Raw genomic sequence first — 14314 nt, forward strand, 5'->3', positions numbered from 1 at the left:
GCCAATGGGGGGGGTGCGGCAAAATGAGGTTTCGCCTAGGGTGTCAAAAATGCTTGCACCAGCCCTGAGTGCAGTACTGAGTTAGGAGGAGGAAAGCACAGCAGGCCAGGCGTGGCCACGGCGCGGGAGGTGTTCCGGCTGGATAAAAAAAAAACTGCCACAAGGAGCTAGAATTACTCGGCATGGTGTCAAACCTCCGGCGGGTGTCACCCGGGTGCGGTCTGCACCCCCCTAGCAATGCCACTGCCCCTGATGTCTCACTTTTGAGAAAGAGACTGAGAACAGAGATTCCCCAGTCCCATCCTAAAACATCCCCCCTGTGTGCCTGCAGAAGCCGTTGGTGGGAGGGGAAAGGAGGGAAGCCGGCAATGGTGCAGGCACACAGGGGTATGTTTCAGGATGGAGAGCAGAGAAGGAGATATAGGAGGAGGGCAGACAGTGGTGGGAATCTGCGCTGCACAGTGTGATCAGGGTGTGCCCAGGCACACCCATCATACCCCATGTGCCACGCCTATGGAGACAGACTTTTCTACCCAGGCGGTGGCTGTTTTTTGAAGACAATAAACTGTAGGACTTTGAACATTTTTTTTTTGCACCCGGAATGTATGTAGATGATTTAAATGGTTTAACTGAGCTTTCATAAAGTTATTTTGTGGATTGATGCTCTGATATTGAGGGGTACAACTTAGGCCCCTTTAACACAGGGAGGATTCGTCCAAGTGGAATCCACGCTCTCCGCTGATCCCCACTGAGCAGGCAGATTATAGGTCCGCTCCGCTATGCAGTGTGGACAAGGACACAGCCCGCTCTCCTCTATGGGGCAGTTGGATGGACTGCATGTCCGTTTCCATCCCATTGTCATCCGATCCGAACCGCTGGTCGGATGAGAAACGTATCGCCATACATCTGTTTTCAGCGTATTTTGTTGGATCAGATGCCGGGCAGGTGTCAGCGGACATCCGCCGCCCCATGGAGGACAATGAGTGGCTCCCGATTGGGTCTGCCTGAAAAACGGACAGGTGGAAACCGATCAGTCCGCTGGCGTAAAAGGGGCCTTTACTTTTGAAGATTTTTGCCTTTTTTTTATGTAAATGGTCAAAGTACACTTAAAATGATTTATTTTTTTTGCTACTGGTCCTATTGGATATATTATTATATGATGGCTGGATAGGGTCATTGTACATGGCTTTTATATATTCAAAAATTATTATTTAAATAGGACACAGAAAATCATTACGAGCTAATGGAGAGAATTATTGGGCAAAGAGCAGTGGGTTGCTGTAACCTGCCTGTCTTCTCACCCTACGCTGCACTAATAGCAAAAATCTACAACCATAATCTCCAGTTGCCCGTCCACAGAGGACTGCGGGTCATGTAAGGTCATGTAACTGCTGATAATTAGTCCTTGTGTGACTATTAATACCAGATCGCTATCCTTCTCGCTTTTAGACTGTCAGAAAGGAATGTATAGCAATGTATACAGCTGGCAACACACTCTTTATTCCATACACAAGCTGGAGAATTGGCAGAGATAAACTCGATTACTTAAATTCGGCCATGGACTTGTATAAGGACATCTGTTAAAATTGAAAACCAGGAAGCTATAGAAAAAAAAAAAAATCACACATGAATGCAGCTCTGTCTTCATTTTAATATTTATTTTAAGGGCAAATGCCTGAATTGAACTTGACATCAGCCTCCCGCAGTCCCTGTAAAGCAGAGCTCAGACTGGAAGAGCGAGAAACAGCTCAAAAGGAGACAACCAAGTGTGCTGCACTGTGAAAATCATGCTGATAGAAAGGGAGAACAAGAGAGTGACTGATAGGTGAGCTCATCACTGTGCTGCTTCGACTTTCACTCTCCAGTTGCAGCGTGGTGGTGGGAAGGGGACCTGTATACCATATATAGTATGTATACTATCACACTGTGATTTTTATATAATTGTTTGTTCATAATTCCTAAATTTTATTAATATAGAAAAATTTTTAAAAAGTAAGCAGAAGGTTTGTCCTAATTTATTTATTTTTATTTATTTCAGGTACTTATATAGCGCCGTCAATTTACGCAGCGCTTTACATATACATTGTACATTCACATCGGTCCCTACCCTCAAGGAGCTTACAATCTAAGGTCCCTAACTCACATTCATACATACTAGGGACAATTTAGACAGGATCCAATTAACCTACCAGCATGTCTTTGGAGTGAGGGAGGAAACCGGAGTACCCGGAGGAAACCCACGCAGGCACAGGGAGAACATGCAAACTCCTATGAACAAACAATTATATAAAAATCACAGCACGATAGTGAACAATAAATGCGAACAAAAAAATGTGAACAAAAAACAATGAATGCTTCATCATATACATGATAGCCAATATATGCCTTACTGTTCCTCCTGATGAAGCATTTTGCGAAACATGTCAAGCCAACAGGCATTTATATAGCTTTATGTACCTATATGCATTTATTGTTCACTATCATGCTGTGTTTTTTTTTTTATCATTGTTTGTTCATTAGAGCAAACCTCTGCTTATTTTTTTTTATATTAATAAAATTTTGAAAATTTAAAAAAAAAAATGTTATCTTTGTGGCACCATTAAAATCCAATTTTCCAGTTCTCTCTATATATCTTATTTTACTTGTGTGAACAAATCTAGAGCATTTTTGCATCTTAAAATGAAATTTAGTGTATTTGTTACTGAATTTTTGCACTTGATAAACTTGTGCAAATATGATGTGACCTATAAAATTGGAACTATGACCATTTTATTCTCCAGGGTTTCAGAAAAAATAGGTTTGGGGGGGGGGGTTAACTAATCCTCAAGCCTAAAATGATCTCTTTGAAAACAAAAATGGCCCCGGCACCAAAAAAAAAAAACTTTTGACAGGTGCCCAGTCCCACTTCCGGTCAGATCACTGTGGCGATTCACAATAAGTTCTCCTTCTACCCACCCCGCTTTAAGCTTTATAAACCAGTGATGCAGTTAAAAACACGCTTCTGCCCAAAGCACTTAAAGCGGGGTTCCACCCAAATTTTGAACAATATCTGTATGTATTCTCTTCCTTGCCTAGATGCTGACATGCCGTTTAAAAAAATTTAAATCGCCGTAATTACCTTTTATTTTTCTATTCTTCTTTGCACTTCCTGGTTCTCCTCCCATGGGAGTAGGTGTGTTTCTAGCCTCTCCCAGACTCCTGGGAGCTAGTCTCAGGCTTCTCAGGATGCCACTGAGCATGTGCGGGAACGAGCGGTGAATGCTGGGAGCACAGCATTCACCACATCCAGGAAATAAATGCTTGTGGGCTTCAAATGCCCACAATGAAGATGGAAACCGCCTGCAGTGAATAATATAAGTTATTCTTTCCGACGAAATCTGACACAGGCGGACATATTACACACAATATGTGAGTATGTAATGCTGAGAAGAAAAGTTTGTGAATGAACTAAAAAAAAAAAAAAAAACGATAGATAGGTGGACCCCCGCTTTAAACTGAGCTTTCATTTTCAAACCTGAAACCAGAAAAGCTGCAATGTGATTGGCCGCTGGGGACAACACTGCAGATCATTGAGGCTCTATACAAATTCTCAGCACTTACATCGATGAAGGATGCGTTGATATAGTCCGTGTATTCTTCACCTCTCTTCATCGGGAGAATCACTCGATTGAAGTCATCTATGTGATAAAGCATAAGAAAGATTCAGTTTTTATCTTTATTTATACCATAGATGTGTCATATAATCGATTAAGATTACCAGAGCTGGCAATACACAGGACAATCTTATTCCAATTTCAGCCACATTCCCTTCCAAAAATGATGCCATATAGATGCAAACGGAAGTATAGAAATGGCTAAATAGGTTACCCTGATCTGTTTGAAATTGAAAGCTGGCTGCAAGTAGTTGAAATTGCTAGGAAATTGCTATGATTGGCCAGAGTAAGGTTGACCATACATGTTACAATCTAATTGTATGATCTACCAACAGTTAAAGTGGAAGTAAACCCTCCTTATCGTTTTCAGCCAAGGAAGCTGCCATCTTTGCCTCTGTTTAATCTACAACTGCCATGATGCTGCACATGTGATCAGTTATGACACCGGCCATTGGATGGTTTGACAGTTTGGTTGAGAGCACAACCAATGGGAGGGTTACATTTCCGGCATGTGCCGGAAATGTAACGGTTGTACGGATGGGTGTACTTCCACTTTAAGCCGGCCATGCATGGTTCAGCAGGAAACGAGAGAATTTCGATCCCTGTATGGGCACCCTACTCCTACATATGTTGATTTACTGATCGACTTTTGTACAACGAGCCTGTCGGGTTTTTCCCAAACAATTAGTGCCACCAGCTATATCCGGCAACACTAACCATTATGTTCTGCCGGGAGGGAAGGCTCCATCTTGGCAGAACACAGTAGTGCTGTGGGGGAGCTTCCCCCAACACTGACTATGTTGATGGGGGAATTAGGAAATTTCCCCGGGTGGAAGAAAAGAAAATTGCATAATCTATGGCCTGCCTTACGGTAAATCTAAAGGAGATTTGTAACGTTTATACCGTAGCTAGCTGGAGAGTGAAAGACTTTTTCTGGTAGCGGCAGTTCATAGTGCCGATCTGACAGTCCCTATCAAGTGCTAACATTGGTATCTTGTTGCATCCCATTGTGATCCTAATAACATGCACTGCTCAGGTCCTGAGGAAGGGGGAGGCCGTCCCTGAAAAGTGTTGGCTTTTGCTCCTAACTGATAAATATTTAAAAAAAAGACCTCTAAATGATATGGACTTTTGTACTAGGCACCCTTCAATACCCACCCCAGAACAAATTACTATAAGAAACCTGACATGAAAAACTTAGCGGAGATTGACCTGTGTATGGCGATGAAAAAATGTATGAGCATGATAGACAGGAAAAACGGGCATGGGCTTTCCGAGATGCTATACATTGTTTTTTTGATTTTTTTTTTAAATATCTTTATTAAAATCGAGGTGCAATAATAATTATCCCCAAACAAGGAGAAGATTTAAATACAATAAAATATAAACAGTATTATCATAGACATAGTACAAATTAAAAAAACTATAAACACCTAGAATAATTTTCTAATATATAACAACATGACAAAACAATAAAAAAAAAAAAAGAAACCCCACCCTAAATTTGATTCTCACTAGTCCTCTTCATTTCACATAAGCAAATAAAGTTCAGGTCAGAGGAGTGCAAAATGATCTGCACTCTTGTGATCCACGAGCTTTGCCTGTACTTCTCCTTTAACTCATAGCATGCTTTCACTTTTTACAAAGGGGCTGAAATCCTGGAATTCAGCTTTAAGTAAAATTCCAATATTCAGGCGGCGTGTGCATATCTCGCAAAATGCTCCTGGGATGGTACGTCACACACAGAAACCTGGCAGAGACCCGCAGAGTGCGTGAGCGTGCATGGAGGAACTTGCGCCATTTTTTGCCTAGCTCAAATCTAGGCTTTGTAAAGAAAAAAAAAAAAAAAAAAAGTTTTACTTTTTAAAGAGAATTATTTGCGGATTTGCAAGAGGGACAGGGAGGATGCAGGAAATCGCAACATGACAAAATGGGTAAAGTTACACTTTAACAAGGCCAGTAATGCTGGCCTTACATGGCTCAAATTTTGGGGAATTCCTGCTAAAGCGCCTGAAATTTTTAGCTGTGGGTGACCCTGGCAGCACCACCCAGCTCAACAAACTTCAATCTGAAACTCAAAGGAGCTCGCCGATAAATTCTTCCCCGAACACTGACTGTAGCCAATCAGACACTCTTTGGATATTCTGACAGGCATGGCTGTCAGAATATAGTAGTCATCAGGAGAGATTCCTCCATTCATGTTGTTTAGCATTGATGGGGGAATCTTTTAAATTTCTCTTTTCCTCCAGTGAGGCTGAATGAAAGAAATCTGGACATGTATGGCCAGCCTGAGAATGTACTTCGCTCTTCCAGTTTTTAAATCATTTCTAATGATACTGAACGCAGTGATAGTGAAGTCTTGTGGTAGAGGGCAGAGCTGGATAATCCTGCAGGCAGGGGTGACACTCTGAGATACAGAAGTAGTCACTATGTGATCTGTTCTCAGGACACTCAGCCAGAAATGTGGACTGACACTGTAAGGCTTCATTTAGGCGCCTTTTTTTACGAATGTTTGAAGAGATAAGAATTGTTACACACACAGTTCTATTGTAGGGGACACACCCTGTACATCCCTATAAATAAACACAACTACAGCTAGAGTATAGTCATAGTCTGTCTGTACAGCTATAGTATAGTCATAGTACATTCATACAGCTATAGTAAATTCATAGTACATCCATACAGATTTAGTATAGACATAGTACATCCATACAGCTATAGTATAGACATAGCAGGTCCATACAGCTATAGTATAGACATAGCAGGTCCATACAGCTATAGTATAGACATAGCAGGTCCATACAGCTATAGTATAGTCATAGTACATCCATAAATATTTAGTATAGTCATAGTACATCCATACAGCTATAGTATAGTCATAGTACATCCATACAGCTATAGTATAGACATAGCACGTTCATACAGCTATAGTATAGACATAGCACGTTCATACAGCTATAGTATAGACATAGTACATCCATACAGCTATAGTATAGACATAGCACGTTCATACAGCTATAGTGTAGACATAGTACATCCATACAGCTATAGTATAGACATAGCACGTTCATACAGCTATAGTATAGACATAGTACATCCATACAGCTTGAGTATAGTCATAGTACATTCACACAGCTATATTATAGTCATAGTACGTCCATACAGCTATAGTATAGTCATAGTAGGTTCATACAGCTATACAGCTATGGAAAATCAATAATCACAGTATGGTATCATTCAACAGCAGTCAATTCAATCAACATTGAATGAAGCTATAGATGTTACATTCTCGACATGCTTCATTGAAAAAACTGCTTCTTCAGGAGTTACTGTAGCATAGGTAACCATTCACTGGAGAAAAAACTCACAAGGAAAAAAATCTCTTCTTTGTATGTATTGTAGTTTAATAGCCCTCTGTGTATGCTGTAGAGATGCAGCTTTTAGGTAACCATATGAAATATAATGGTCACAAGAACCATACATATATATCATAAGCCACCGGAGGGCGCCACAACACCTTGCTTTAGCAGTTTAAATACCAGCTAGACTGTTTGAATTGGCAGGTGATCTCCTACATGGGGCTCTACTATTTGTACTAAAATAATATATTATTAGTAGAGCCACTCTACCTAAACAATTTCTAATTACATTTGAGGATGAGTCATCTCCTTCCCACACATACAGTATCATAGTACATACATACAGCTATAGTATAGTCATAGTAGGTCCATACAGCTATAGTATAGACATAATACAGTTGTGTGAAAAAGTATTTGCCCGCTTCCTGATTTTTGATATTTTTGCATATTTCTCACACTTAAATGATTCAGATCATCAAACAAATTTTAATATTACACAAAGATAACCCAAGTAAATCCAACATGCAGTTTTTAAATTATTATTTCATTTAATAAGGGAAGAAAGCTGTTCAAACCTGCCTGGCCCTATGTGAAAAATAGGATTTTTTAAAACAGCTTACCTGTAAAATCCTTTTCTTTCGAAGGACATCACGGGACACAGAGCCACAGTAATTACTGATGGGTTATATAGGTATCACTGGTGATTGGACACTGGCACACCCTATCAGGAAGTTCAACCCCCTATATAATCCCTCCCCCTTGCAGGGATACCTCAGTTTTGTAGCCAAGCAATATAGTGTATTAGAAGAGGGGTGGGACCTCTGTGTCCCGTGATGTCCTTCGAAAGAAAAGGATTTTACAGGTAAGCTGTTTTAAAAAATCCTATTTTCTTTCTCGAACATCACGGGACACAGAGCCACAGTAATTACTGATGGGATGTCCCAGAGCAATGCTACCTGAGGGGGGGGAACCACGACCAAGTAGGGTGCAATCAGACCTGAGGACCCTGTACCGCTGCCTGCAGCACACTACGCCCAAAGGCGATATCCTCATGCCTTCTCACATCCACCTGATAGAATCTGGTGAATGTATGAACTGAAGACCAGGTTGCGGCCTTGCAGATTTGAGCCATAGAGGCCCGGTGATGCACTGCCCAAGAAGCACCAATAGCCCTTGTGGAATGTGCCCTGATCTGAAACGGAGGAATCTTCTGTTTCAAACCGTAAGCTTGAATGATCAACTGTCGAATCCATTTAGAAATGGTAGCTTTTGACGCTGCCTGTCCTCTATTGGGACCCTCTGGCAGCACAAACAAAACATCCGTCTTGCGGATCTGAGTAGTTGCCCCTAGATAGGCCTTAACTGCTCTTACTACATCCAACGAATGTAGAGATCTCTCTTCCGGAGAACAGGGATCTGGAAAAAAGGAAGGTAGAACAATGTCTTGGTTTAAATGAAAATCAGAAACCACCTTCGGTAAAAAACTAGGATGAGGGCGTAGTACCACTCTATCCTTGTGTATAATCAAATAAGGCTCCTTACAGGAAAGGGCTGCTAATTCTGATACTCTTCTAGCAGAAGAGATGGCCACCAGAAAAATTAATTTCCTTGTCAACAAGACCAAAGGAATCTGACTTATTGGTTCAAAAGGCCGTTTCTGTAACACAGCCAGGACCAAATTCAAGTCCCAGGGGTTTAGGGGCGCTTTAACCGGAGGATTAAGACGCATCACCCCCTGCATAAAGTTTCGGACCAAAGAATGCGAAGCAAGTGGCCGCTGAAATAATACTGATAAAGCAGAGACCTGGCCCTTGATGGTACTCAAGGCCAGCTTCATCTCTAATCCCATCTGTAGAAAATCAAGGATTCTACCTATGACATATTTCCTGGGATGCCAACCTCTGGATTCACACCAGGTTATATAAGCTTTCCAGACTCTATGATAAATCATCCTGGAAGCTGGCTTCCTTGCATTAATCAAGGTAGATATGACAGGACCTGAGAGCCCACGACTCTTCAGAACGTGGGTCTCAATAGCCAAACCGTCAAATTTATCGTTTGTAAGGCAGGATGGAACACTGGACCTTGAGATAACAGGTCTGGGCGTACCGGTAGGGTCCACGGGGAACCCACCGTCATCCTTACTATTTCTGCATACCAAGTCCTTCTGGGCCAAGCGGGGGCCACCAGAAGTACCGACTTCCTTTCCTGCCTGATCCTGCGAAGGAGTCGTGGTAGTAGCAGAATAGGCGGGAATGCGTAAATCAGTGAGAACCGATGCCACGGAATCACCAACGCATCCGTCCCGCATGCAAGAGGATCTTTTGTCCTTGCCACAAATCTGTCTATCTTTTTGTTGAATCGGGATGCAAAGAGATCTACATCTGGAACCCCCCATCTTTGGCATATGGCCCAAAAGACGTCGGGATGCAGAGACCATTCCCCTGGAAGTAACTGCTGGCGACTTAGATAGTCCGCCTGCCAATTCTCTATTCCCGGGATGAAAACTGCCGATATGCATGGCACATGCATCTCTGCCCAGACTAAGATCTGGTTCACCTCTTTTTGAGCAGCTCGGCTCCGGGTGCCTCCCTGATGATTGACATAAGCCACTGCTGTGGCATTGTCGGACTGGATCCTGACCGGACAACCCTGTAGCCTGATAGTCCAGGCCTTTAGAGCTAGATGTATCTCCCAGATCTCCAGAATGTTGATGGGTAAGGTCCTCTCTGTCTTGGACCATACCCCTTGGACCGCAGCCTGTTCCAGAACTGCTCCCCAACCTGACAGACTGGCATCTGTTGTTACCACCGTCCAGGTAACCGGTAGAAAGGATTTCCCCTTCTGCAGGTTTTCGGGTATGAGCCACCAATTGAGGCTCTGACGCACCGCATGCGACAGGTGCATCGGAAAGTCTAATGCCTGAACCTTCTTGTTCCAGGTCGACAGAATACTGTGTTGCAGCATTCTTGAGTGAAACTGAGCATAGGGAACTGCTTCGAATGAAGACACCATCTTCCCTAGTAGCCTCATACAAAGGCGGACTGAGGGACCCTTCTTGGTCCTTACTGTCAGAATCAGCTCTCTCAAAGCAGTGATCTTTGCCTGGGGTAGAAATATTTTCTCCTGGCTTGTATGTATAATCAGACCTAAATATTCCAGTCTTCTTACTGGTTTTAGGAAAGACTTTTCTAAGTTGAGGATCCAACCCAGGTGTTCTAGATACCTGACCGTGGTCCTCAAGTTTCCATTCAAAGAGGCTACCGACCGGTCTATCAAGAGCAGGTCGTCTAGGTATGCTATGACAGCTATACCCTGAGCCCTTAATCTGGCCAGAGGAGGAGCCAAGATCTTTGTGAACACTCGAGGTGCAGTGGCTATCCCAAAGGGCAGAGCCATAAACTGGAAATGGCGCCCTCCTACCTCGAAGCGCAGAAACTTCTGATGAGCAGGAAAAATGGGCACATGCAGATATGCATCTCTGATGCCTATTGATGCCAGAAATTCTCCTCCCTGCAGGGTGGGAACTACTGTTCGAATTGATTCCATGCGGAAGGATTGAATCCTTAGGAATCGGTTCAGATCCCTTAAGTCCAAAATGGGCCTGACATCCCCATTTGGCTTTTGGACCGTAAAAAGGTTGGAATAGAAGCCCAATCCCTGGTCCTTTGCGGGAACTATCATAATGACCTCCTGCGACAAAAGTCGCTCTAACGCTAGAAGGAGCGACTGCTTCTTCTCTGGGTCTCTGGGAACATTTGATCTGAGGAACCGAGTAGAAGGGAATTCCTGAAACTCCAGCTTGTACCCTAAGGTTACCGTGGAGACTACCCATCTGTCCTGGAAGTCCTCCTGCCAGAGCTCTGAGAATTGTCGCAGTCTTCCCCCCACTCGAGTGAGCGGGGGCGCCCCCTCATGCAGAGGTCTTAGTGTTTTGCCTAGTAGGCTTCTTTCCCCAGGACTTCTTTTGTCCCTGGGGTTGACTCTTGTCTCTGGACCCCGATGGAGGCGGCCGTCGAGACTGCCTGGAGGCTGAAGCCCCCGGCGCTGGGGAAAGAGTCCGTTTGAAAGAGGGACGCTTACTCTTCTTCTTGACAGGTAAGAGAGTGCTTTTCCCACAAGAGATTCTCTTGATATAGTTATCCAAGTCCTCTCCAAACAACCTTGCACCACGAAATGGAAACCCAGCCAGTAGCTTCTTACATGGTGCTTCGGCTGACCAATTTTTCAACCATAGGATTCTACGTATATGCACCAACCCCAGTGAAAGACGGGAGGTTTGCACGATAGAATCTCTAATGGCGTCAACCACAAAGCATAAGGCCGCTGGAAGGTTAGCAAACCCCTGGGCCTGCTGTTCAGGTAATACTTTGATGACCTGCTTAACATGGTCTCTTAAGTATTGACAGACTCCAATCGCTGCTATTGCAGGTTGGGCCACTGATCCTGCTAAGGAGAAAACATCCTTCAATAGGGATTCCATCCTTTTATCTACAGGATCCCTGAGCATCTGAGCATTGTCTACAGGACAAGTCAGGCTATTATTTATTGAGGAAATGGCGGCATCAATAGCCGGAATTCCCCACATTTTAATAAACTTTTCTTCCATGGGATAAAGTGTTGAAAACTTTCTCGGCGGAAAAAAACGTTTGTCTGGGTGATCCCACTCAGAATAAATAAGCTTTTCAAGTAAAGTATGAACAGGAAAAGCATGTGCTGCTTGGAAAGGTTTCAGTGACCCCAAAGCAGAAGAGGATTCTTTAGCAGTTTCAGGTATGGGCAACTTAAATGTGGAGCGGACCAATCCAGTGAGGATCTGCACTAAGACTTTCTCCTCTTGGGAAGTCGCAGAGGGTCCCTCTCCACCTGAATCCTCCGAAGAGGAATCATCCATCCCATCCCGATCCTCTGAAAGGGATTCATCTCCTTTATCCCAGAGCTCCTCTGTCTGAGGGTCTTGGGGAACAGAGGAAAGCCTAGTGCGTTTTCTTCCACTGAGTGAAGACGTAATCACGGCCATTAATCTTTCCTCTAGACCATTAATGGTTGAGGAAAAAACCTCTTGTGTAATATATACAGGGGAAATATGAAAACACTGCGCTCTAATAGCAAAAATAAAATATATGTGAGCCAGCAGCTGCATACATTGTGACAAACAATAACTGGTAAATGGGAAAAAAAATGCAGCGCTAAGAAGTAATAGGAAGTTAGGGTGTAGTGAAACAATTAAATAAGAGATGCTGTACTGAACAGTAAAGCATATGTGCAAAAACCATAAGTGAAATGAAATGAACAAACACAGTATAAAGTGTCCACATATGGTAAATGGATGATTCCAAACTCAAATTATTAAGAGGAACTGGTATGGACCAAAAAATGATGTGAAACTAGAAAATAAAGTCAATGGTGCACGGTGTGGATCTGTGACTGAGTCAACAACGGGGTACAGAACTTCCGTAGCTGTAAACCAACATCTCGATATGGGGCATCAGAATGAAAACATCAGGAAGTAAGATAAGATGGGTACTCTTACCAGATGACGTGGACTCCACTGTCATATGACATGGAGTCAATGGTGCATGGAGCCAAACCTAGGCTGGAAAACGATATCCGGAACGGTGGAACCTCTGTCTCACTTCTCGACTTCTCTGGTGGGGTGAAGAAACATCAGGAAGGGCCGCCAATTGGATATCAGCCAATAGACCTCAAGGATGTGTTCCAAGGAGAAGCCGGGGACAGATTTGATCCAGACCCCGTGATGGAAGTAGGGCTACTGGAAGGCAGTTTCTTGCATCGGGATAATATGCAAATAAAAAATAAAAAGCTTCTGCATAGTGCAGGTAAACCAGGGATTTTTATTTCTAAAAATACCATACAAAAAATGGATAAAAGTGATCACAATTAAAATAAAATCTAAGCAGCGTAAGGAAGGGGAGATCGCCCAAATATATATACAGGGGCTGAAGTGCCAGAAGCAGGTGTAGCCCCTGACCCAAATGGCTCTCCCTGGCTAGCCGTCCCTGGCCCATCTTTAGGGGGGAAGGATGCTGCCGACAGGGGGCCCTCAGAACCTGAACGAGATCCCCTAGTGTCTCTGGTTCCTGGGGTGCTTGAACCTCTTCTACCCATAGTGCAAAGCAACAAGGTGTGAGGTATACAAATGAACACTGTCCGCTGAGCGATGTAGTCTGGCTAAAAGCCTTGCTACCCAATGCTCAGTCTGGTGTTACTTCAGTAAATGCTGCCTAGGAGAATGCCTGTGTCCCACCTTACATGCGACCGTCAGCTCTGTGTCTCTCAGAAGGCTGAGTGCACCTGTACAGAGTGCCTTTAATAGCCTGCAGCTGGCCTGAGTGGGAGTCTAAACACTCTGTGCTGACATCCCGCCCCCTCCTCTACCGCCCCCCCCCTCGAGTTTTGAAAAAAACGAGCGCTTCCCACACTGCCGACTCTCCTGTCATGCTCTGGAGAAAAGGCTGGGGATGGGGGGGGGGGAGGAGGGAGACTGGTAACAAGATTTGCCTGAACGGCTATCTTCAGAGATGGTGGCCATTAGGCCACAGAGCCCGGGTGGTATAACCACTTTCTAGACCCCTGTGGCCTCTCTCTAGCCTGGGGGGGAACATTCAAACATGAGAAATCCCCCCATCCACCTTACCTGCTTGCAGCCTGCTTGATACGCTGGGACATACACAGCGATTACAACACCTGAGACAGACATTCAGCATGTGTAGGTTTGTGCTCTTGGCAGCCCCCGGTGGTCACAATAGGCATAGCATGCATTTACCTTAAAGGAGAAAAGCCACTAGAACTCAAAAATTCTGTGGAATCTCCTCTTACCTTATCCAGCCGCAGGGTGCTGTTTACACAGACCCAATCTTCACCTCTCACGGTGGGCTCCGTTTGAAAAAACCGTCAGAGACTGGGGCCCCCATCAGTAGGGGGATCCAACAGTTCTGGGACCGTAAAGCACCTCGCCAGAAATTAGGAAGTTTAAAGCCATTTTCTGATCTGCGGGGTCCAGCTCTCTAAAAAGAGAAGCATTACGGGTAAAACCTCGTTTCTTCGGACACGAGGCCCGGGTACCATTCAATTCGGCCATGAAAAGACACTTTGAATGGATCCGGTTCGCCTGGCTTGCCCCAGTATAGGATCTTAGGATATTCCCTTTGGAGCTCAGCACAGGACATCTTTACACGTCCATCACCTAAGACACTGGCGTAAAAACTGAGGTATCCCTGCAAGGGGGAGGGATTATATAGGGGGTTGAACTTCCTGATAGGGTGTGCCAGTGTCCAATCA

The 14314-nt window shown here is 44.0% G+C and overlaps 1 protein-coding gene across 1 annotated transcript in view; it reads right to left on the bottom strand.

The window, feature by feature from the left end:
• The window catches only part of PTPRE (protein tyrosine phosphatase receptor type E), a 314657-nt gene that overhangs the window by 15685 nt on the left and 284658 nt on the right, over positions 1 to 14314 (bottom strand). Inside the window, exon 15 of the mRNA XM_073595734.1 lies at positions 3601 to 3677. Within this exon, the coding sequence (XP_073451835.1) occupies positions 3601 to 3677 (77 nt within the window). The remainder of the gene's footprint in view (positions 1 to 3600; positions 3678 to 14314) is intronic.

The sequence above is a fragment of the Aquarana catesbeiana genome, linkage group LG08 (genome assembly GCF_042186555.1).
Source record: "Aquarana catesbeiana isolate 2022-GZ linkage group LG08, ASM4218655v1, whole genome shotgun sequence".
In the NCBI taxonomy this organism is placed as follows: domain Eukaryota; kingdom Metazoa; phylum Chordata; class Amphibia; order Anura; family Ranidae; genus Aquarana; species Aquarana catesbeiana.